A 26092-nucleotide genomic window follows, 5' to 3' on the forward strand; every position below is an offset into this window, starting at 1 on the left:
AGCTGGTCACAAAATGATAACAGGAGTGTACGGCTGGCTCTGAACAAACCCACACATTCAACTCTGAACATCATCTCAAACTACACATTCTAATGACAGAGATTTGGTTCTGTTGTTTTCACAAACCAAAGAGTAAAGATTTCAAGTTATTTCACAAATCAGATGATCAAATAAAAACGGAGATGAAAACACTTAGTAAATTATTATGTACATGTTTTGAAAAATGAGGTGTGGTTTAAAAATAATTTACATGACAAAATTTGGCAGAGTAAACAAAATCAATAACAATAAACCAGAAAATACAGAAAACAGGGAAACACCCAAAGAATTAAAAATAGAACACATTGGGCCGGCCGGTGGCGCAAGTAATTAAGTGTGCACGCTCCGCTGCGGTGGCCTGGGGTTCGCCGGTTCGGATCCCAGACACGCACCGATGCACCGCTTGTCAAGCCATGCTGTGGCGGTGTCCCATATAAAGTGGAGGAAGATGGGCATGGATGTTAGCCCACGGCCAGTCTTCCTCAGCAAAAAGAGGAGGATTGGCAGATGTTAGCTCAGGGCCGACCTTCCTCACAAAAATAAAAACAACAAGAATAGAATATATTTTTCATAAAATTTGGAAATTAGGTATATTGTATGCTTTTTAAACTGTGCATAAAGCTACTTTATACTACACTTAAAACAGTTTCAGAAATCCAAAACATTTTACTTTATAAATATACACTTTTAAGACTGGAGGCAATATTTGGGCGACATAAAAGGATCCTGTAGAAATGTGTTGCTGCCATAAATCTGGGATGCAGGGTTAAAGATGCAGTGAACAAGGCATGGCAATGCTTGACACAATCTGTAGCAAACACATCTAAAGACCCAGCAATCCAATTCAGCTATCAAATCGCACAACTACCACGGATTGTTGTTTACTTGGAGGCTGGAAATGATGAAGAGAAGGAAAACTGCAGCTTCAGTATTTTAGAAATAGTAAATCCATACTGTTTTAAGTAAAAATGGATGATTTTATTATATAAAATTATGATTGGCAGAATACAGAAAAATTATTTCTCTTTGACCTTTACATATTTATTTTAGGTACCAAGCAAAATGCAACAACTGGAAGAACTCATTACAAACTACCACAAGGTACTCACTTGGTGAAATTATTAAGTTACAAAACGCTAAGTAAAATAAATGCACTTCAAAATACATGAAGTATAACACAAGTACGAAAGTAATGACCTTAATGACTCCTTTAACAAAAACTAACCAACAAACAAGAAGCAAAAGAAAAATATTGTCAATGTAGACAGAAAAGAATAAATCAAATGTATTATTCATTGGGATTATTAAACTAAAATCTCTTTTAAAAAATCAAAAACAACAAGTAATCAGGATTCAAAAAAGAATAAGAATATTCCAATACTATGTATTTTTTTCTACCAATAAAAGAAGGAAGGATTTGGAGGCCAATTAAGTGCTGTAGACCCAGGTGCCTCTCAGATCATTTGCACTGAGGTCTTCTTGCTATGGACATACAAATGAACTTTACTGTTACTCAAAGGTAAGAAAACTTACGTATTATGAAGGAAAGGAAAACAATCATACCTATAATAAGGCAAAAAAGTATGCATTAAAATGATCAAATGCATCTCTAGCATAAGATTAGAATAATCTGCTTCCAAAGAATTCTTATGCAGTCTAGTAAATCAGGGCTAAGGTCTTACCCTAATGAAAAGGCAAATGGAAGGTCTCTGATAAGGTGGAATCTTCATAGTCAAAAAAGAGATACCTACCAGAAAATCTGCATTCCTATCTATTATCTTGGTTGTAAAAAAACTTATCAAGTTTACAATTAAACTATTTTAAAATTATAAGGTGATAATGAATAATACATATACCATATGAATCATATGTAAAATTATTGTATGCTATACTCATAAGTGCTATTGATAAATACACTCAATTCATGCTATAAGAGAAAGCGCTGAGAGACTTAATTTCACATTTCAGAATTCCTGAGTCTTATCAGAGAAAAACAAGTACCGAAAAACAAACAAAATAAGCCTACTGTATAGTAGGGTAAATATACAAATTTGTGCATTAAGTTAACATTATATTTATAGTTTTAAAGCTGAAGACTATGGGGACAACTATATATGCACTTCAATGGAATTATAAACATGATTTTAAAGCTTGGTTTTTTAAAAAGGCGTTTTGATCAGACAAGGCCACCTGAGTGACATCTTCAATGATGGTAAGCCCACCATTTTAAAGGAATAACATTTTTATTTAAAAGCCTAATTATGAATATAAAAAGAAAAAAAAGTTTAATAAAATGTTTTAGTAAGATTGCAATGGGACAGCCCTTTGATGAAAGATCTAACAAGGGTCAAGCTAGTGTAATGGAATTAGAACGCAAGTTCTAATTTGAGCCACTACTCATTAAATAATTCCCTTTTGCTTTGCACATTACACAGTGAAAATAAAAAGGTATCTTAAGAGCACTTCAGTCCCACAATGTAGGATTTAAGCTTGTGTGAATAGGTGTCAAGGGTCCTGCAACAATGAGACACTTGCAAAAATACATTCAACCAAAAGTTAATGTCTATTTTCTAATTAGCAAGGAAAAGGGAAGCAAAGTGGTCCCACTTAAAAAAATAAAACAAAACAAAAAACACTATTTATCCCTTCTGGAAAGACCACCAAAGCAAAGAACATCCAATAATATTATATATTTAAAATTGCATACTTTTACTCATCTTTATAAGTAGGAAAAATGCAACTATCCATGGACTTTATAAATAAAGACATTAGGCAGAAAAATATTTGGGTTATTTCTCTGTTCATAAGTACCCAGAGAGAAAACAATTAAAAAACACTAAAGTGCAAACCTATAGGCCATTACGGGCATAATAAAGGATAAATAGGTGCAGCCAAAATTGCATCTACATTTGCACTTACATGTCCAGAAAATGATTCTTGCCTTAAAAAAACTGTGCAATTGAAAAACTAGTCAGTTTTGTTTGTGCCGTAATACAATTAGAACTTGTCTCTGTCCACTAGTGAGGTGACTGCTAGACCTCAGACAGAACACTTGTCTCTTGAGAATCACACATTTTGTTAGAATTATACAATATTGATTCCACCTCCAGAAAACGTTAGGGTCCTCTTGTGGTAGAATGAAGAGCCACTGGTATTTGGTTGATTGCCTTTAACCAGAGAGGTTTTCAGTTCCATTTCGCAAGCTACAATAGCTGCATTCAATTCCACTTGAGCTCGATGAACTACATAAAACATGAGGCCTATACTTATAATAATCTGTGAATAAAAATAAAACATTACAGTTAACAATATTTCACAAAGAGAAAAGGGAGAAATAAATCCAATAAATATTTGGCTTAGAAATGGTTCAAATAGGATGCTTCTCAAATACGGTCAGGTAAAATTTTTAAATAGTTTACACACAGTTGTCATTTATTCTTTCCTTGGCTGTTTCTACAGGGAGTGGAGGGCCAAAATCTATAGGTAACCATTATGTGATAACAGATTAACACAAAAGGCAAACATATATCCCTTTTAGTCCATATAAATGATGTTTGTTTGATACAAGTCAAACTTGTCTCTTTGTACCAAGAAGCTTCCTTCAAGGAATAAAAAAATGTCTACAATAGAGGTAACAGCTAGCTAAACTTTACCACAATTAATGCAATTAACCATTAATTAATTAATGTAGTATTTTATCTCTGCACAACTATAAATGTCCACAGGTATTTCTAAGACCACTTAGGGAAAAGCACTACCATTTGCAAATGAACTACCTGATGCGGTCAAAGAACCACTTTAACAAAATGACATGCCAATAAACTTCAAAAGAAATTAACAAGATTGTGAACATGAAATTGTCCGTACTTAGGGAGAAACAGAGGAAAATAGGATGGTGAGGGAAAAAACGCCAGTCAAAGGAATATCAGAAAAAGCACCAAACTGAAAGTCAGGTTCCCGTCTTGGTTTAGCTCCTCACTAGTGACGTGAGCTCAGGTCAGTCCCTTAACCCACGTGGGCTTCTCCCACTGTCCAACAGGAAGCTGTTGTCCTCTGTGCTTTAATATTCTACATACAATTCAAAAGAATGTCTAGCAGTCCACATCTGCTGAATGGTATTCATTCCAAGGTGCATTTGTAAATCAGTTCTTCAGAGTCGGGAGCAAATATTCTCAGTGAAACAAGGTTAGAGCAGGTGTTTAATGTCCCAGCAAGTTTCCAAAGGCTGCTCTAACCATAGTGACCCTAAAATATAACACTATTTTAATTAGCCTATTCATAATTTTAACAGCTTTGTGGGAAGAGTATTCTGAATGCATGTATTGAGGGTGGTGGGGGAAGGATAGAGGCAGAGCATCCTAAGGGTGAGGTAGGTGGGGCAGATGGGGGAACTCAGAACTTGTGCACGCGAGCACCATTAAGTGAGTACCCCTTACTCAATACAATTCTAAGCAAATTAGGTATTTTAAAGGTGGGCCTTTAAATCTTGTGTTTGTTCTCTAACACGTGAGCTCTTAAAAAAACAAAATTAACTTATTGAAAACTCTAAGTTTGATACTTATCAGTGGATGGTGATACCATGTAAGGAGATGGGAAAAATGTTAGAGAACTAACTGGGGGAGGGCGTGGATGAGATGCTAAGTTCTGTTTAAGACATGCTGAATTTGAGGGGCCTGTTAGGTATCCAAAGCTGTTCAGTGACTGTGTCTAACGCTATGGAAACAGGCTGAGCTGAAGATGTGTACTGGGGCCCTGACACGGGCACAAGAGCAGCCACCACAGCAACTGCATTTGCCAAGGAGACAGCGAGAGTAGAAAGCTTAGGCTAGAATCTTGAGGAACACCACCAATTTAGGGGTGAAAAGAGGAGGAAGTGCTGATAAAATGAGCCAGGCAGGGGGAAAAAAAATTCAAGATAGTGGCATCAAAGAAGCTAAGGGAAGAACGTGTTTTAAAAAGGCATGGTCACAGAGTCTTAGGTTGCTAAGAGGTCAAATTAGACAAGAAATGGAAAGCGCATCTGATTTTAGACAACGTTAGTGATGAGAGTTTGAGGGAAGGATGTGGCAAGGCCACAGAAGGTGAGTTTAGACCCAGTGAAAAACTTTTTCTGGTTCCCAGCAAGCGTGAACTGGCTACACCTTTACATGGGCTTTTAGAAGCACTTTCTGGAACCCAGGGCCTGGCAATTTTTACTAACTCTTCCCAACATGCCCTCTCTCTCAGCCCAGTGAAGCGTAAAAGAAAAGAAAAAGACAACTGTTTTAAAAGTTTCCTTATTAAAACGAAAGAATCAAACACAAGTAGAAGGACGAGCCTTATACAAAAAGGCACCTCTTCCACTATCAACGGGAAAGCAGGATGAGAGTATGAGCGGAACACAAGAGGGTTAGCAGATTTCTTAGATGGAAATTGAGGGGTTTCCAATGTGAAGGGTTCTGAGTTTTCTGTTAAGCATTCTGTTGAGAATGAAGAGGGAAGGAGAGGAAGGAGTCAAAATTGCAAGGCGAGTAAAGGTAAGTTTGAAGGAGTCATTGAGGAAAATGGGGGAGTAGAAGACAAAGGAAACAGTTAGAATATGGGGCAGTGTTGAGAAGCCAGCTGGAGGTTTGTAACCATGAATTAAATATTTGAGTGTATGACTATCCCAAAAGAACAAGTGCAGAGCAGATCAAAAGTTGGACTTACCCAGGACAGGGGTTTTGGCTGGTGGGTACACAGAAAAATACAGGGCATGGAAGAGAGTAACTGAATTGACAGACCACAGCATCTAAGTTGGATTTCTATACAAGAAATAGTTGTGCCTTCCTCTGCACATCTGTTTTGTATTGTTTTAATTTTACGGACACTATGGGTTCTTTGTCGGTGGCTATAACGCTCAGAGGCAAATCTGTGGCTCATTTCTAGTAAATGTGAGGAACGTCATCAACACGCTTACTCTACTAACTTTAACCTAAGCTTCATCCTTTTTCCTATGCTAATTTTCCCCTTTAAGATACCTTCTTTCCCCTCTTTTTATTCTCCCATATATCTTTTGTAAACTGAATTAAATACTTTCTGAAATAAACTGAGCTATAAATAACATCCATCAATCAAACTGAGGCATAAATATGCCTTTGCTTTTTTTTGTTGTGGTTGTTGTTTTCATAAATGCCTGGGCTGAGAAATATTTGCCTTTTTTCCCTTGTCTTGTATCCTAAGCTTAAATTTGTCAGCTCAAACAAAAGGGTAACAAATCATTGGAAAAAAAGAAGACCCTACCTTTCTAGAAGCAACACTGACTAATCCATGAACTATTTTGTTCTATTGTAACTCTCGATTATAGTTGAGTAATTAATAAGATGCATAGAAATATATCAAATACTGAAAATCTTATGAAAGCTACTAATATGATGAATTCTAATTACTCAAACACAATGTATGAAAAAAAGATGTTTCAAATGGATTACTCATTTTCAGGAAACTAGAAAAACATAAAATATGCTTAAATTTATACTAAAAAAACTATCTGACAAATGCAGTGTATGTCACAATCTTATAATACTTAGGGATAATTATAAACATAAATTATTATGCAGATACAATACATAGAAAGTTTAATATGTGATTAGCATACTACATTAATAACAATAAGCCAACTATAATAAAAACTCTAAACCTAGATTCAGGTTATCTAAAAAAATAGAGTTCTGAAGATAAAATAGTCAAGAAAAATAAAAATTGACTCCCAAATATCAAAAGTATTAAAAAATTTTTCTTAAAGTGAGCCCTTTTATTGACAAGTTTTATTTATAGTTCAAGTAAATATTCCTGGGTTTACTTTACTAAACTTGTACTGCATAAGCACAAAGAAAATTAACTCTGGCTATACTTATCATAGTATTCTTAATACAATACAGTACTGCAAAAACTTGAGAATAATGCCACTAACAATAAATTTGAAATATGTGAAAGGGATAATTCGGTACATGTGTGTGGTGATGGGTTGTAATTAGTATTTGGGTGGTGAAGATGATGTAATCTATGCAGAAATAGAAGTACAATGATGTACACCTGAAATTTTTACAATGTTATAAACCAGTGTTACTGCAATAAACAAAAAATTAAAAAAAAAAGAAAAAGAAATATGATACCATACATTCAAAAACAGTATAAATTAAAACTAGCAAGGGATCAGTAAGTTAAAGTCTGCTCAGTAGACTACAGTCTAGTGGTTATGAGCATGGTCTCTAGAGCCAACTGCCTTGGTTCAAATCCTGGTTCTACACCTTGCAGCTGTGACTTTAGACAAATTACTATCCACTGGTGTGGTGATCAAGTAGTTCTTGGAGATGAGAGGTGGGAGCCCTGATTTGGAGCACTTGCCGTTTTCCATGGCACAAATACTCACCACACCACGATCAATTTCAAGCTACCAGTGTTGAAGTCCCTGGACACAGAGTTGGAAAGATATGTACCCAATTGGCTTGAGATAATAAAAGTATGTACCTCCTAGGGTTTCGGTACTGATTAAATGAGCTTAATATCACACATAAAGCACTCAATAAAGGTTAGCTATCATCATCGTCATCTTACTAAATCGTCAAAAATTACAGTGATTTTATATTTTGGTAAATCTCAGGAATGAAATGTATCACAATTAAAGAAATGAATTTTTAACTCTTCCTGCATGCAGTAAATAAATTTGCCTACGTGGCAGGATTTTCCTCTTTTATCAACCTCTTATATGGAATTGTATGTACCCCAAACTAGATTACAATTTGCATGGTAATAGTAATCCATTGCACAAATCTTATTTGGATTTGTAATGGAATACTTTAGATACTTTTTGTGAAACAACACTTTCTGAAAAAGTATTTTGTTCTAAATCAAATGGTAATAGAAAACAATTTACATTGCCAGTATAATACCCTTAAAAGATACCAATAGAAGAGTTCAATAATTTGAAGATAAAGTAACTAAGATAAAAACTCAAGCCCACCAAATCTCACTAAAATTATCTTCAGAAACGTAGTATTACCAACACTTCACCTTAACTCAGAGTATTTGATTTAGTGATGACTTTGAAAATAATCACTGCAAAAAGAACTCTATTTTTGTCATTCCCTTTTTTGTTTAAGAGAATTTTCATAAGTGCCAATTCAGTTCTATACACTTCAATATATCCACACAATTAAAAATGTAAATGTTGTCAAAATATGAAGTATAATTGAAATAATAAGAAAAGACATACAAAGGAAAAATACTCTTAAATTATTTTCAGTGACACTTGTTAGGTTTAAATGAGTAATGCCATACAAAAAGACAACCTTTGGCCTAAAACTCACCTGTAAACAAAAAACAAAATATCCACTAACACTCTGTTCTGCAATGACATCTTCCATTGTCCGCAGGGTGGTACCCAAGTAAGAATTCAGGAGCTGGGTAGGAAGCAGTCCAACTGAAGATGCCATCAGATAGTTGGGTAAGGAGAGATCAGTGATCTAGAAGAGCAGATTAAAGGGAATGATTCATTACCAAGTAAAATTTCAATTTCACATAAAACTGTGTGTACTGTGTGTTTTTCCTTGGGAGTACAGGGAGCTGAAATATTTTACAAAGCATACTGATTTTTAAAAATGATTATAAAGAGAACACATGGAAAATGTAAAAGATTTAGAATGAAATAAAAGTTTTTAAAATTTTTAATATTCTATTATTCTACCAATGAAAGACATCATTTGTGACTTTTTTCCTTCGATGTAAATAAAATGTGCACATGTGGATCACTTTGTAAAAAGTGATCTTTTTGTAGGTCTTCCTCGTGTCACTAAATATTCTTCATAAGCATACTTAAATGGCAGTGTGGTCACTGGGCTTTGAAGCTGGATAACCCTATAACGACATTCCGGTGCTCAGAATTCAATGAGCTACTTCGTCTCTGAGCATCTCTTTTTTCATCTGTAAAATGAGGATAATAACCACCACCTTACATGGTTTTTGGGATCACAAATATTTATACAACATCTAGCAAATGCCTAGCACATGACTGACACTCAAAAAAGGTAGAAATTACCATTATTATACAATTATACTACCACTATGTGGATGTAGCACAATTTAACCCTTCTTCTGCTGTGGAACATTTAAATTGCTTCCTTATTTGTTTCTTTGTATATATGTGATTATGTATTTTTTTCTATTATAAATTAAAAAATAAAAACTATGATGAGAACCTCTGTATATTAATCTGTGTGGGAGGCAGTGTCTAAAATATTCCAAAAAAACTCATCTGCTGATCCTCATGCCCTTGTGTGATCCTTTCCCCTAGAGAAAAGGGGATCTAGTGCTTACGTCTGGCAAACAGACTACAACAAAAGTGAGGAGATGTTACTTGCAAGATTAGGTTACAGAAAGAATAGCGCTCCATGTCTCTCGCAAACAGGCAAGCTGTCAAGTTGTAAGCAGCTCTACGGAGAGGGTCATGCGGCGAGGAACTGATGTCTTCACCCCACAGCTGGCGAAGAGCCGAGGCCGCCAACAGCCACGCTGAGTGCGCACAGGAGCACATTCTCTCCCAGTCAAGCCTTCAGAGCACTGCAGCCCTGGCCAACATCTGGACTGCAGGGCTGTGAGAGAAGCCGAGTCAGAGGCACCCAGCTATGCTACACTGGAATTCCCGACCCACAGAAACTGAGGGATAATAAATCTTTACTGGTTAAGTCACTCCCTTCTGGAGTGATCTGTTGCACAGCAAGAAATGACTATTATGTATTATGTATCTCCATTATTTTAGAATAGATCACTAGGAGTGGAATTACTGAACCAAACAGTAAAAACTGTTTGTTTTCCCAAAAAGCTCACACTGATTTACACACCTATCATTAAGTAATGCATAAGTGTATCCATTTCATCATACTCTTACCAACTTTAATTATCAAATTTCAATCTTAGTTTGATAAAGGTTAAAATGATGTTTCATCAGTTTAACCTATACTATTTTAATTTATATTGATATTAGTTTTAAACATTTACTTTTCTATTTGTATTTCTTTATGGCTTTATTTGTTCAGATTTGCCCATTAATTTATTGGAATGTTAAGTTTTTATTTATTCAGAAGAGCTCTTTATATAGTAAGGGTAACCTTTTGTCTATTATATTTGGAAAATATTTTTCTCTAAAGTGTCCCTTATCTTTTAATTTTATGTTTTGACATACAAATGTTCCTAAATTTTTATATAATGAAATATTATCGATCTTTTCCTTGATTTTTCTATTTCGTTTAGCTTTAGAAAGTCTTTTTAGATCCCATTATTAGTTTTCACCTATATTTCTTTTCTGATTATATTTTCCTTTTTAACATTTAGCACTTATTCCTTCTGGAATTTATTAGGATTGAGGGTGAGGATATAGCCTTACTCCTCCCCTTCCCCAGTAGACAATTTTCCTAGTGTTACTTATTGAATAATCAATAACTTCTCCAGTGACTTGTGATGCTTACTTTATTATAGATAAAGTAATTGTATATAAAAGGGTCCATTTGGGGCTCTAATACTGTCCATCAATATCTGAAATCTTGTATTGAAACCAAACTGTTGTAAAGACTATCAGTTAGTATCTGATAAAGAATTTCCCATCCTTCAAACCTCATTACTCTTCTTTTTAAAACTGCCATAAGTACTCTTACTTATTCATTCTTACAGATAAATTTTAGGATCTGTTATTCAAAAAGAAAAAAAAAATCTTACATTAGATTTTATATTGAGATTAAGGTAAATTTATAAATTAATCTAGATAGAGGTGAAATGTGCACAATAGTCACAATTGTCATCTAGAAATGTTTCTATAATTACTCAAAATCTTTGACATCTCTTACTAAAGTTTGGTAGTTTTATTCATCTATATCATGCATTTGTTATTCATTTATTTCTAGGCATTCTGTGTTATTGTTATTGTTGCCACTGCTATTAATTTTGAGAATAACTTTTCTATAGCTCCATCAAGGAATTACTAGCATGTAAGAAAGCCATTGGCCACTTTACTAAACTGTTTTTAACTAATTTTAAGATCTGGTATTTTAATAGAGTAACATACAGTTACTCTTTAACTATGATCTAATCTAATAGTCATGTAAATCATACTTTCAATAAAGCTATATTCATCTCTACTCATAGATGATTAATTGGAGATGCACCACTGCTGGTTTGGAAAGAATACTGCAGTGCTGGCTATTAACAATTCACCTCAACAATTACTGACTCAACGACTGCCCCATGCAAGATGCTCCGTAGGTGCCTGCAAGAGAGAGAAAGTAAGACACAACTCCTACCTCAAAGGATTTATACACTGACAAGTACACACCAACCACCTCAGAAACAGGCAGAAAGGGAGCCCTGAGAAGGACTACGTGCAGAGCACTGAAGAGTAAATAGGGATTAAAACAGCTGCAGAGATGGGGGCCAAAGGGCAACCTTGGGCCTTCAAAAGAGGATTTGAAATGGACTCTGAAAGCTACATATGGGTTTGGCAGGCAGAGAGAGGTGGGATGAGGAAGGTCAGGCATGCTAGGAAGAGCACAAAGACAATGGGGCAGGGCAAGTACAGGATGTATTAGTGAGGCTGGCAGTCCTGTTCGCGTTGTTTATAGAGCACAGCAGGAGAATCCTGTAAAATAACGACAGGACAAGTAGTTGGGGGTGATACTTGTTAGGGGCCTTGAGGGAAAGGGAACGAGTCTGTACTTAGCAGAAGAAGAGCACTGGGGACTCTAGCCAAGGAAAGATATGAATAGGGCTAAGTTTTAGGAAGGTTCCTACGTCAGCCTGGAGCACTTAACAGAAATGGAGAACTTTTTTTGGAATAAGTATGTCAAAGGTATAAAATAAGTAAATACAACAAAAATGAATCATAAAAATTATTATATTGCAGTTAATAATAAAACATTACATATTATGGAAGTTATCTTTTAAATAAATGTTTAAGTTCCAAAATGTCTGAATGCACAGCTTCAGTCCATAGTCTTTAAATGTAATGAAGTTTCTGTAAACAGAACACATAATTGACACTCACAGATGATACTGATAATATCCACAGGGCCATATTAAGACCACAACTCATAAACCTGAAACAACTCTGCCACTCAACTCTTTAACAAGACCTTTGTCCAAAGCATAAATCAAAGTTTATCAAATCTTTCATAACCAAATCTCATCCTATGGAAAAAGCAAGTATTATTCTTTATATATAGTTCTGTCTGAAAAGCTGTGTATCTAAAGAAAGCAAAAAACTCAGTTCAGCTAACGACTATAAACAATTTTGCTGGAGTGTCAAATAATTTGACCAATTAAGCAACATAGTAACATACACAAACACACAGTTTTTCAACTATTATTAAGTTGATTCAAAACAAACAGGTTCCAAATTATTCTAAGATCCTACTCAGAATCTGCATCTAGCTCCAGTATTTGACAAACATAATTAACTCAGAATACTTGTTCCTACAAAGAGACCCATCCAAACTTCTCTTTCCAATAAGCCTTTACCCACCCATTTAAAAATAATCTGTCTTCTTGTCCTACTTTCTAAAAAGACATTATGTGTGAGCCCAGAATATTCCCACTGGAATTCCTGCCTACAATACCCTGGGGTCTTGGCTCAGGATTGCTCTCCTACTCCACAGAACTCCTAGAAATCTCAACCTAGCTTGTCAATGTTATCCTGCTGGTTAATTTCTAGGATCAGAAACACTGCGATTTTTCAATGAGAGTTTCGGGGATGGTGAATGCTACCTGATTACCATCCTCTCATGCTTTCAAAACTCTAGAAGCACCATGAAAGCATATACATTCTTATTCCCAAAGGTACTGTGATTTACTTGGAGATGTAATTCACTTGCCTGGGCCAGGAGGGATTAATGTAGAGCATTACTTTACCATATACCAAACAGATCCTGAAAACAAAGAAGTGCCCACCTGAAAAAAACAAAAACAAGAAAAACCATAATTCTGAAAAGCAAGAGCTGATTCACCTCTGAACACGGCATTTTGGGAGCTGACAACAGGAGAACCTCTCTTTAGACAGATCATTCAGATGCTCACTGAACCTGGGGCCCGCCGTCCTCTCAGACAGAACCGAGCACAGCTCCCCAGTAACCCGGCCTCCAGCTCCTCCACTTTCTCAGTTACAGCTGTTGACACAACAGCGTTACCAGCTTTAACGTAAGCCCCTGAGAAACTTTGTTTTTACGTAGAATATCTTGACATGGTTCGAATGAAGAACATAAAAGTGACCTATCCGTGTTCAGAAGAACTCAAATTGCATCCATAGCTCTGTGAATCTAATATTAGTCTTGGCAAATTATACCTTCCTGTGTAGGTGTGTTTCTTGGTTTATATAATAGGGATGCTGTTTATTGACAAAGTTACTACTAAAGTAAATTCCAATTAAAAATGTATTTAAGTAATATTATATAGAAAAAAATCATGAACCTCTACAGTAGTTTTTAAGAAAGGAATGGTCACAAGAAATTAAAATGAACAGTTTAATCTTTTCATCTAATTACTATTTATTGATAAATTATGTATTTTATTACGTATATCCTCAAAATACTATCAATATTTCAGAAAGAGCTGGATAGAAGGGAGAAGAAGTTAACAGATGGCAACTAGTTTTCACTTCCAGAAATATGAAATTTCTAAAACTGGTTTAGGAAAAACTTTAACAGCCTATTCCCCTCCCTTCCCTCCCCCAAATACCCTTCTGTGTTCCCAATCTCAGTTGCGCTAGCTAGACATCTCAGCAGTCAGCCACATAGCTCAACCCTCCCTCATTCCCACATCCAATCATCCACCCTGTCTTGTCGATTCTAAGAAATCTACCCACCGTCTGTTCCTATTCCTAATCAGTCTCCCCCGTCTAGTCCAGACACCCAGCCCTACCCCCACTCACCACCTATGCTAAAATCTGCAGAAATCTTTTGAAAACGCAAATTTAATCCTGCTTAATCTCTTTCCTACCGTCATCAGAATGAGGTTTACGTTCTTCAGCATGCAAAGTGCTTCACGACCTGGCATGACCAACTCATGCTTCACATCACACTATGTCCCAGCCACATCAGAATTCTCTTATTCTTAGAACTCCTCGCTCTCTTTTCCACCTGGGCCTTTGTACATTGTTCCTTCTGGCAAGGACACTCACACCCTTCCTCCTACTCCTCTTACTTGAGCAAAAGTCCTAAACTGTCTTTCTCTACTAGTCATCAATTTCTCTAGGAGACCTTGCCCCATCTCCCAACTTTGCATTAACAACTGCTTTCAAGTTCTCTGACAGAGCACTACACCCACCTGTTCCCTTCATGCTAGAGAGTAACTGAAGATTTCACCAATCTGTTTGCCCTTCACCCCTTCCCCAGACTATAAATTCTGTGAAGGAAGGGACCTATCCGTCTTGTTCTTCATTGTGTCTCTAGTCTTTGGCACAACGCCTACTATATATTAGGTGCTAAATAAATGTTGATTGGATACTGAATGCATCAACATTAAAATTGTTTTGTTTATAAATGTGGAGACTTATAATAGTCACCAGTTTATAAACAGGCTAGGATGCAAAATTCATTTGTAATCCACTGCTCAGAAATGGAGAACACCTTCCCTCTCCCCCTCCCACACAGAGAAATAACATTATAAGTAGAAATGACTTTACGATCACTAAAATATATACCCTGACGTATCTAGAATGCTCTTCCTCCACTGGACTGCAAGGACCTGGAGGGATCTGGGACGGACTTGGCTTTATTCACTGCTATATCGTTGGCATCTAGAACAGCAGTGGGCACAGAGTAGGTACCTATTAGTTACTTGTTGAGTGAATATTAAATGAATACTAAAAGCACTTCTAGTAACTTCTGAAGTCAACCTGAGTCAAAGCTAAGACCCTCTGGTTTGGCAGCAACCCTGAAAGTACTGGGAAAAGTCTTGCTACTGCAAAAAAAAGCAAGGCAGGGGCTCTGCGAGACCTCACTCTAACGGCTGGAGAGGGCTTCAGTGTAAAGACTTCTACTGACAGAGACAGTTAGATCAATAAGTTTGCCCACAATGCAGAAGCCATCTTCATATATACAGACTTTTTCATTTGTTCCATGTCCCTAAACGAGGAACTGCTTTTAATGGTTCCTAAATATTTTGGGTGTCACTGATCCATTGAGAATCTGATTAATATACATACTCACTGAACCTTCTCCCCAGAAAAAAAAAAAAAACACCTTATTGCATATAATTTCCGGAACATAAGTTAAAAAGATCTTCTTTACAGTTATGACAAACTATGGGTTTATATTTTTATTCACTCAGCAAAAATTTATCAAATGCTTCTGTACATGAGGCCTAGCTCTACACAAGGATAAAGATGACCATGTGGTCATTTTAAGTCATTTTTCAGTATATTTAATGACAAAGATGTTCATTACATTCAGTAAAAGGTCACAAAAATAATTTATAACATTTACTCACAAGTTATATAAGAAAAGCACATGCATTAATAAATGCAAAGACTAGAAAAATAAACACTAAAATGTTAATTGTTTTCTTCTTTTATTTGCTATACTTTTCAAAGTTTTTACAATAAACTTATTTTGTAGACAGAAAAAGTACTGTTAAAGTAAGTTTTAATAAGACCTCTCTGATTTTAAAGAAGTTGTTTTTTATCTAGGAAGGGGTAATAAGACATACTGCATACTGCATGTGTTATTACGACACAATAGGCTAGAGATACAGATTTGTGAATTGTAAGCCCATATATGACACACAAAAATCACGGAGGCTGATGAGATAATTGAAGACGCACAAACGGGAAACAGTTTCTAGGAGTAAAAGCCAGCTGTCCTCAGTGGTACTGTGAGATCTAAGGATACGGCTGAGGTGGCATCACATTTGTCAACTTGGTCATTGTATCTGACCCTTCAGAATCAGACTTGAAGCTCCTTCAAAACACACACTGCATCTTCATCTTTATTCCATCTGAACTGGACCACCGATGGCAAACCAGCATACTTGACTTTAAGAAGAAATAATCATTAGACACACTGGCACAGTGACAAGTATTACCACCCATCATCTATATCTGAGTTTCTCGCTGTATCTATAACACAGAATAACAATTTAAGAAGATGAGAAAACAAATATTTTTAATAAAACATACTCTCACTAAACTGTTAAAAAATAAAAGGTAATGTTACACTGTTGCTTAGAACATTTGTCTTCTTAAGAGCAAACTCCAAGACCTCGTCTAACCTCTCATTTTACAAATAAGAAAATTGGTGGCCAGATCATTAAATAACTTCACCAAAGTCACGCAGGAGCTGAGACAGAACTAAAAGTCCCCACAGAGAACAGGAGGCTAAGACTTTACCTTATCTGTGGCCAGTCCCACCCAAAAACTTTTATTTAATAAATTTCAGTTTGATTGTGAACTAAATTACTGAAAGTAACTTATCTTGATTACTCAATGCAAACTAGGAAAAGTCATTACAGTTATATTTGCTTCTAGTTCATCTTTAATCATCTTTTGCTGTCATTATTTTAATCAGTAAACCAGTTTCAAAGGTCCCTGCCCCTCCCAAAACAAACAAAAAGTCTTTTTGTTACTGTTTCTAACCTACTGTGGGTTCATAAAAATAGCCAAAGTAATTAACAGTTTGGTAACATGTAATTCTTTAAAGTGGTTCCACTGAGAAGTGAGCCAGGGTGATAGGTAAGGCCTTGCACTTTTCAATTTATTTATTTCTATTTTATTTGCATTTTATCACAGTACCCATATATTGCTTTTGTTTAGGAAAAAAAAGAATTTTGTTAAAATACAAAGGTAAATAAGATACATGTGAGAACTTAAGGGCCTCTTCCTCTAGTCGCAGGGGCTCTGGCTTGGTGGCAATTTTATTACACTGACTGCTGTAGCTCTAATGCAAACTTTTTCTCTAAAGTACCAGGTAAGAAATATTTTAGGCTTTGCAGGCGGTAGGGTCTCTATCACAACTAGTCAATTCTGCTGATTTAGCTTAAAAGAAAGCACAACAGTACACGCATGAATGAGCATATAACACCATTTACAGACACTGAAATTTGAATTTCAGGTAATTCTCACATGCATGAAATATTCTTGTTTTGGTATTTTTTCCAATCATTTAAAAATGCAAAAACAGGGGCCAGCCCAGTGACACAAGCAGTTAAGTGCACGCACTCCGCTGTGGTGGCCCGGGGTTCGCAGGTTCAGATCCCGGGCGCGCACTGATGCACCATTTGGCAAGCCATGCTGTGGCGGCGTCCCATATAAAGTGGAGGAAGATGGGCATGGATGTTAGCTCAGGGCTGATTTTCCTCACAAAAAAAAAAAAAAAAAGGAAAAACAATTTTTAGTTTATGTGCCATACAAATCAGACAGTGGGCCCGGCCCAAAGGCCATGGTCTGCTGATCCTGCTCTAATGTCCTGGGATGATGCCTACTTCAGCCCTGGAGAACCCTGCTCAGTGCCTGACACACGGGAGACCATCCACGAGGTCTGCCATGCGATGCACTTGCTGTAGGGCAAGTGCTCTGACACTGGAACTAGGAGAGCTCTGAGAAGCCCAGCCCTTCTCCGACCAACAACAGAACCCGGAGGAAGTTCACGACTCGACCATTTACCACTGTGTGCTCCTAGGCTAGTTACGTCACCACTCTCTGCCTCAACTGCCTTAGCTGTAAGAGGAGGATCAGGATTAGGGCATTAAATAAGCAATGTGTGCAGGTTAGAACAGTGCCTGGCACTTACTAAGTGCAATATAAATATTTGTTAAATTACAAAAAAAAAATCTGCGTTTCACCATCCTCATTTTAGAATGCAGAGGATGAACAGAAGGAAATAGTAAATAACAAGCAAACTATTTTATCATAGCTACGCAGCAGGTATCATTAAACACATTTTACAACAGAAAGTATGGCTCACACTAGCTCAAGATGTCACAGAAAACGTTAGAACTGAGTCTGATTTCAAGTGTGTGAGGTTTGTCCTCTATAAACTCGGCCTCTTAGCCACTGATACCTCCTCAAAGGACTGTGATGATTAAGGACGTCATGTATGTAAATTTGCTCTGCAGACTGTCAAGTGGTATACAACATATGAATAAGAGGATCTTTCATGCTATGCTTTATGTTTTTATTTTAGGTTTCAAAGATTTAACAATGATGGAAACAAAATTTCCCATGTGGAATTGTTTAAGAGAAGAAACCTACCAGAGTCTTTGACTTTTTAAGTTTTTCTATGACCAAAATGAAAAGAGAATGATTTTCAGGATCGCCTGTAGAAGAACAACAGAATCAAACCCCTTTGGAAGTTGCAAGCACCGGGATGAATACTGTTATCTGATTATCATGTAATATTTTTTGGATTAAAGTTGATTTCATGGAAAGTAACTTCAAACTGTATAAGTCCAGATGTGTTCAAGGGGGCATCTTAGAGCAGACCTTATAAGCATATTTTAATGATTACTAAATACAGAATAGGATGTTATTCTTGCGAATGGCAGTTTTCAACTTTATCAACAAGTTTCTTCCAGATAGCTTTACTATTTTAGGATTCCATCCTCTTCTACACCTGTATCAACAGTCCTTTCTTAAAGAACCAGTTTTGTTTTCCAGCAATCGATAAAAAGTTAAGTCTGAAGTTTTAAGGCTACAGACAAGATTTACTGCTATGTTTGAATCAGAAATATCATGTCTACCTCTTAGAGTGCTGAAGATTAACTAAATCAACACATCAAAGAGCACTTAGGAATTCTGGAATGGCAAGGGGGAGGCTATAGAGGTAAGCTCTGAGGTTGTGGAATTTATCCTAAGGGGAAAAGAAAACCCGCTTGAGCGTTTCCTGCAGGGCAGTACCAAGATCAGATCTGCATTTTAGAAAGATCTTGCTGGACAGAGAAAAGATTGGAAAGCCTTGGCCCAGAGACAAGGAGACCAGGTAGGAGGCTGAGACGCCTGAACCAGGGTAGTGGAAGTAGGCGGGACTGAAACATTCAGGAGGCAGAATCCATAGGATTTACGGCAGTGATTAGACGTGGGGGCTGAGAGAGAGGAGGTCAAGAGCCAGAGTCATGGAGACCACTACCAAACACTCCATTTCTCTTCCCTTCCTGGCACGCATCGCCCCTCTGAAGGCAGCTGTGGCCGTGTAACTTGTTCAGGCCAATACAAAGTGAGATTACTTCTACGTGGAATCATTAAAAGCCAGTTTGGGGCCGGCCCCGTGGCTTAGCGGTTAAGTGCGCGCGATCCGCTGCTGGCGGCCCGGGGTTCGGATCCCGGGCGCGCACCGACGCACCGCTTCTCCGGCCATGCTGAGGCCGCGTCCCACATACAGCAACTAGAAGGATGTGCAGCTATGACATACAACTATCTACTGAGGCTTTGAGGGGAAAAAATAAATAAATAAAAATCTTTAAAAAAAAAAAAAGCCAGTTTGTAATTCACCGTGTCACAGTAACCAAGTGCAAGAGGGTGGCTCTGTCAGCCTGGATCCCAAAGAAAAAGGACACAAAGTAGAGACTCCCTGCCCCTTTCTCAAACCAAGCTGAACCAGGACCTGAGTCAACTGGACAAACAAGTCTTTGCTTTTTAACCCACTGAGATCTGGGGGTTGTTACTGCAGCATAGTTTAGTCTATCCTGACTGATGCAAGAAAGCAACAATGGTCATCCTGGATATGTGTCCAAATAAGAACAGTACTTAGAAACACACACAAATTACATGTTTAGAAATCTGTCTTAGAGGGCAGTAATACCTACAGATACAAGATTACATTAAAAACATTGAAAAATAAATAAATAAAAGCTTTAACTATGTGCCAGCAGAAACAACGGGTGCATTTTTAAAAGAGGAAAAAATTTAAATATGTACTTGAGAAATTATATTTCTTGTGATCTAAGAATTGATACTATACAGTGTTACATACTTATTTTCTATTTCAAGAGTTCCAAAAGCGGAGGGTCAGCGTGCGTATCCCAAGAACAGATAAGAAGCAAGAGAAAGGCCCTTTCCTTCTTCCATATATTCACCTTTTACCATCAGCTCCTGCCTTAAAATGTAAATACTACTACCTCCACCACTGATAATAATAATAACTAACAATTATTGACAACTATGTGCCAGGCACAATATTTAATGCCCTCACTGCATTAGCTTATTTAACCCTCATAACTCGACTCCACTTTGTGGATGAGGAAACCTGGAGAAGGCCATATGGCACGCGCTAGTCAAGGACTGTCCACTTCCAAAGCCCATGCGTCTCATAACTCGTACCTCTCACTTCCTCTCTGAGGTAAGCCCACATAAATTTCTTTAATCACAGGCATTGAGAAAGTTACTTTTAACTGCAGTAGGCGGGAAGAAAACAACATAATTTAAAAGATAGGAAGAGAAGAGGAAAACAAGAGAAATATGCCTGGAAAGGGGTGCAGCCGTGGGCAGCCAGAGGGGCGGGGGTGAGAGAGGAGGCAGAATGAAGTTCAGAAGGCAGAAGGGCAAGTCAGAACAAAACCAACATCAACCTAAACTGAGCTTCCTGTGCAATCACATAGCCTGGGTAAATTCAGTAAACTGCTTTGGTTGAAAAGGTTACTTCTGTGAGCAAATAATTCAGAACAATAGAAATGAACTAGATCTAATAATAGACTATATTCAACGGCTTCTCAACCCACCCTGCTTATGGCTTTGAGTAAGAATTTTACAGTATGATACACCAGATCCGCCAAGCCTGGGTTCAAACCTCAGCTCTGCCACTTGCTAGGTGGGTGACCCTGAAACGAGTTCCTGGACAGGTGAGCCGCCATTTCTCCCTCAGTAAACTTGTGCCAATAATACTTATTTCAAGAGGCCCTTTTTCTTTTTTTCCTTCTTTTCTCTTGACCGCACAATGCCAAACTGAGAGCTGCCCCTTGTCAAGCTTCAACTACATAATTACCTTAAATTATTTCCAAGTACAAAATATAACTTCTTATTCACATATTTAATATGTTAAAGAGACATTATCAAAAGAAAAACCTTACTTTTTTTGGGAGGGAGGAACATCAGCCCTGAGCTAACATCCGATGCCAATCCTCCTCTTTTTGCTGAGGAAGACTGGCCCTGCGCTAACATCCGTATCCATGTTCCTCTGTGTTATATGGGACGCCGCCACAGCATGGCTTGAAGGCAGTGCATCTGTCTGCGTCTGGTATCCAAACCTGCGAACCCCAGGCCGTCGCAGCGGAGCACGTGAACTTAACCACTACGCCACCGGGCTGGCCCAGAAAAATCTTACTTTTAATTAATAAATATACAATGAGTCTTTATTATACACCCAGGACTACATTGGGTAATAAATCTACACTGAAGAAATAGAGCCATGGATTGAGACCCTACTGTCAGACCCTAACGCAAAGTCTAACTCCACCATTTATTTACTACCCAGGTGACCTTAGGTAACAACAGTAATGGCAACAAAAGCCAACATGTGAGTGTCTGTTAAACCAGGCTCTATTGCATATATTTTCTTATCTAATCTTCTCAATAATCCTATGATGTAGGTACCACTACCTTCCCCATTTTACAAGTCAGAAGCTGAACCACAGAGAGGATAAGCAATTTGACCAAGGTTAACAGATTCTAAGCAGACAGCAGGGCTCCAGAGCACCAGCCCTGTGCTGCTAACTATTAGACAACAGTCTACAGCGTATGTACAATCACGTTCTGCAGAGCTGGTTGAAAGATTAGAAACAGAAGGTGGAAAGAGCCTAGGATAGTAGGCACATAGTAGGTATACAAGAAAAGGCACAAGAATACAAGCTATGCTAGATGAGAAAGCAAACTAACAAAATGAAACTATTCAGGTTCTTAGTGCCAACTCTTTCAAATCTTAGGACACTTGATCGATTATTACCCAAGGTTGGGTCAAAGCTCACATTTATGTCTCATACTATAGGAGGTTGTGAAAAGGGAAAAATTTAAGGCTGTGACTATACCCAACTACTGTAAACACCCAACTTGATCTCTACAGAAATCCTCTTATCTACTTCCATGCCTCCACCAAACACCATTCTACAGTCACTGCTGCTGTCGGTTAGAATTAACATGAGATTGCAAAAGGCATTTAAAAAGAAAAGATGAAAAAACAAAAGTATCTTAATTTCATCACAAAGAGGTAAGGTGGTTAGAATTATTCTTAATACAAAACGAGAAAGTTTCTAGAGACTACCAATAATTTACTTTTTAAACAAAACAGTATGTCAGAATCACTAACAATTTAAAACGCATCAATTCTCCAGCAATGCTGAGGCCCCGTCCCACATAAAGCAACTAGAAGGATGTGCAGCTATGACATACAACTATCTACTGGGGCTTTCAGGGAAAAAATAAATAGATAAAATCTAAAATGCATTAATTCCTATGGTTGTGAATGCTATATTCCTTTACTTCTAAACACCGTTTTCTTGAAATCTAGCTGAAGAGTTGAGTTCCTGGGAATCTCTATATGACCTCTTTGTAGAATTGTTGAATTTGGGGAACCCAGTAATCTAGTACAACCCCTTCACCTTAGAAAAAAGGACAGCAAGGCCAGAGAAAGTTAATAACGTGTTCCAAAGTCACTAAGTTTCTAAAGACCCATTCCTTTCTTCAAACAGGATGGTGTCCCTGCCAGCAGTGTTTCACAAAGACGCACACTAGCTAGAGAAACCTAAGTTGGATGACCAGAACATAAGGATACAAAGGCAGAAAAGTCTAGAGGTGTGTAGAAAGAAGAAAGATATATGCTCACTGGGCAAAAGGTTATCTGTCATATTTTGTTTTATTCACTACCTAATAATTTCAAAATGAAGTTCCTCCAAAGACAGATAAATTCCCCCTAAAGGGAAATCCTAAAGGATTTCCCCCTTTACAATGCATTAAAGCAAATTACTTGAAGAAGAAAAGGTCTACTACAAATTTTAGGAAACTCCAAAGTAGTCTACAGCTACTCCCTCCGCTGTTCACCCAAACACTTCCTATAGCCCCATGGCGTTAAAAACTTAAGTCAAAACCCTGGCTGCATTTAGGCAGGCGAGAGAAAAAGCCAGAAACGTGAAGCCGTTACTCCCCGACTGTTGGCAAAGCTGCTACAGAAATCAGATAACAAATGTTTAAAATGGACCTTTCCATTCATCTCTCCTCAGAGTTAAAAGAACTCTTCATTTTTAATCAAACTCACATGTCAAAAACGAATAGTTCTCTCTCTACCAGATCTCCTATGGGGGCCCGACTTAGATTTGCTTTATTTGTGTGCGATTTCGCAGGGGACGACGGAAAGCAGCTGTAACTGCTGTTGTCAATGTCACTTCTCTGGGGGCGCTGATCTGACGGAGCGCCCTCTCAGGGCCGTCACAAGATCGCTCAAAAACAGACTTGGAGCGGGCTGGGCCGGCGGGACACCACTTACCGAGAACACTGCATTCTGAAGCCCGAAAGGGATGGGGGTCAGTCTGGCCAGCGCCACCACTTTCAGGCCGCTTCCTCCCTCCACGACGCGAATCACGGCGCTCAGCTTCTCGCTGCCCTGGATCCTGGCGGCCACCCAGGCCGTGAGCAGCCGCTTGCAGACCACATGGGCGATGAAGGTGCCGATGAGGACGCCCACCACCATCAGTCCCATGCCCAGCACGAAGCCGTACAGGTAGCCGGCGGCCACGTTGAGCACGATGTAGCCCCAGCCGCAGGGGAACGAGACCACGATGAAGCCCACTATGAAGAGCAGGACCCCGAGCAGCGAGTCGAGGCTCTCCACCCAGAGCAGGAGGTGCTGCAGGTAGCGGCGGACCAGGGCCAGGGAGGCGAAGCACAGCGCGGCCAGCACGCACACCAGCACGAGGCTCCGGCACCAACAGGTGCTGCCGAGGCAGCAGCAGCGCCAGCTTCTCCCCTCCGCCACGCCGACCACCGCCCCGCCGCCGCCGCTCCCGGGGCCGCCCGCCGAGGCCCCGCCCGGCGCCGGCAGCTCCGAGGCCGCGGGCGGACCCTGGCGCTCCAGATAGGCGCCGAGCAGCGCGCCCGAGGCCGCCGCCGCCGCCGCCGCCGCCGCCGCGCCCGCCCCGCCCCCGCGGGGGAGGCGGCCCGCCCGGTCGTCCCCGCCCGCCGCCCTCGGCAGGGCCCAGCGGGCCGGCGGCTCGGCGCGGCCCGGGAGGGCGGCGAGCTGCAGGAGCCGCGGGAGCGCCTGGAGCAGGCTCCCGCCGGGGCTCCACATGCCGCGGCCGGCGCGGGCCTCAGCCGGCCAGCCCCTCCGCCGCGGCGCCCGGCAGGCGGCGGCCCTGCATGGCGCCCCGCACGCCCGGCCTCGACTCCCCGCGTCCGCTCAGGGGCAGGAGGGGGCCCGGGAGAAAGGGCGAGGACTCGGCGGCGGACGGACGGCCCGGCGGAGAGTGAGAAAACTCCGGACCCCGCACCGGCCGAGCCCGCCCCTTTTCGGCCGGGGGCGGGGCCCGCCGCGAGCTGCATCCTGGCCCCGCCCCCCGTGACGCACGGCGCCGCGGGGCCGCGGGGGTGGAGAGCCGGCAGCCGGCCGCCGCTGCAGCAGGCCGGGCTCGGGGGCTGCCGGAGGGAGCGGCGGGGAGGGGAGAAGGCGCCGCGGGCAGGCGGCCGCCGGAGAGGGCGGGGGCTGCGGCGAGGTGGAGAGTCGGGTGACGGGCGGGGCGCCCGCGTGCTCCCTGCCTCCCCAAGCGGGCGCGCGTCTGCCTGCGTGTCAGGGCGCGCGCTGCAGCCCTCGGGCTCAGTCCCAGTGCGCAAGCTGCCTGGATCCTCGCCGAATACCCGTTGTCGTTTCTGTGGTAAGCTCTGACCAGAGCGGGAGCCTCTCGGGGCGCCCACATCCACGGCTCCTTCGGCGACGCTCAAGGAAGAAGAGTTCTTGATCTGCTTTGAGGAGGATTTGCTAATTGTTTACCTCTCCTGGTAGTGGCGTCTCCATGCGGGTTTCAGGTTATCACTTGGTCCATAAGGAGCTGCAGAACTTAAGTACAAAGGCCCACCCTTGATAGAACGCCCCGTCTGACCCCAGGGGCCCTTTGTAGAGTGCTAGACACTTGGACCAGGGACTTACCGAAAAGATTCGCAAAAGGACGTTTCTTAAGGATTCGCACTATGAGATGGCTACTTTTCAAACTTGCTAGTTTCTTTTCCTCTTTTTGCTACTATAAGGTTAGTGTTCCCCAGGTCCTCTTTTCTTCTTCCTTTTTAGAGTTCGCTGAGCTATCTCATCCAAGCCCATAGATTTGACCCTACCGTGTCCCCCATATGCTGATGACCCCCAAGTCTGTGTCTCTTTGCCTCTCTTTCCTTGCGCTCCGGCCTGTGGACACATCCCGGTGGAGTTCCTGTGGCACCTCAAACTTAGCATAGCGTGGTGGATAGATACCAACTTGAGCTCTGGTGCAAAACAGATTTAGTAACTGTGCTCATGTCATTAATCCCTGAATCTCAGTGTTTGCTTTTAAATTGCAAAGCGAAGATCATAGTACAGCTTTACCTCATAAAATTGTTGCGAGGATTAAATAAAATAATAAAGTAAGATGCTGGAGTCAGTGGTCAACTACGTGAAGGTAACCGTAATTAAGAGCATCGTTCCCCATAGACTTGCTCTTCCTTGTGAGTGTCTTACGTCAGCGGGTGACCTTCACCCGCTCACCTGCTTACCTGCCAAATGACTGACGGGGCCACTTGGGGCCTTACTGATCAGGTGCTCGCTTGCTGCTTCCCGCCATTCCTCTCCACCCACCGTGGTTTGGCTGAGTCAGGTCAAGACACTCAAAGGCGTCAGGCGCTTGCTGCTTCCTTCAGCTCCTTTTCTAATTCCTGTGGTTCACAAGGAGGAGCAGCTCCTACTACCCCTCAATTAGGTGAAGTTTTACTTCCTCTCTAGAAGCTTCCAACACTACCTTCCTATCCAATTTGATAGGACCTACCACACCCAATTTGATGTTTCCTTTCCGTTCTTGCTCTACTTTCTACATAGCTGTTATCACATTTGTCCATTCTGTTGAA

At 40.0% G+C, this 26092-nt stretch overlaps 1 protein-coding gene across 4 annotated transcripts in view; it reads right to left on the bottom strand.

Annotated features, from left to right (window-relative positions):
- The window catches only part of TMEM64 (transmembrane protein 64), an 89062-nt gene extending 64567 nt beyond the window's left edge, over positions 1 to 24495 (bottom strand). For 2 of the 4 annotated variants that reach the window (XM_058564560.1, XM_058564562.1), the window contains exons 1-2: positions 23499 to 24495; positions 8367 to 8522 (exon numbers count right to left, since the gene is read on the bottom strand). In XM_058564560.1, coding sequence (XP_058420543.1) covers positions 8367 to 8522; positions 23499 to 24299 — 957 coding nt within the window. In that variant the 5' untranslated portion in view covers positions 24300 to 24495. Of the gene's footprint in view, positions 1 to 976; positions 3316 to 8366; positions 8523 to 23498 lie in introns of those variants that run through there. The other 2 variants (XM_058564561.1, XM_058564564.1) reach the window with 2 other exon arrangements.
- Between the last annotated feature and the right edge of the window lie 1597 nt (positions 24496 to 26092).

This window comes from Diceros bicornis, chromosome 21, assembly GCF_020826845.1.
Source record: "Diceros bicornis minor isolate mBicDic1 chromosome 21, mDicBic1.mat.cur, whole genome shotgun sequence".
NCBI lineage: Eukaryota > Metazoa > Chordata > Mammalia > Perissodactyla > Rhinocerotidae > Diceros > Diceros bicornis.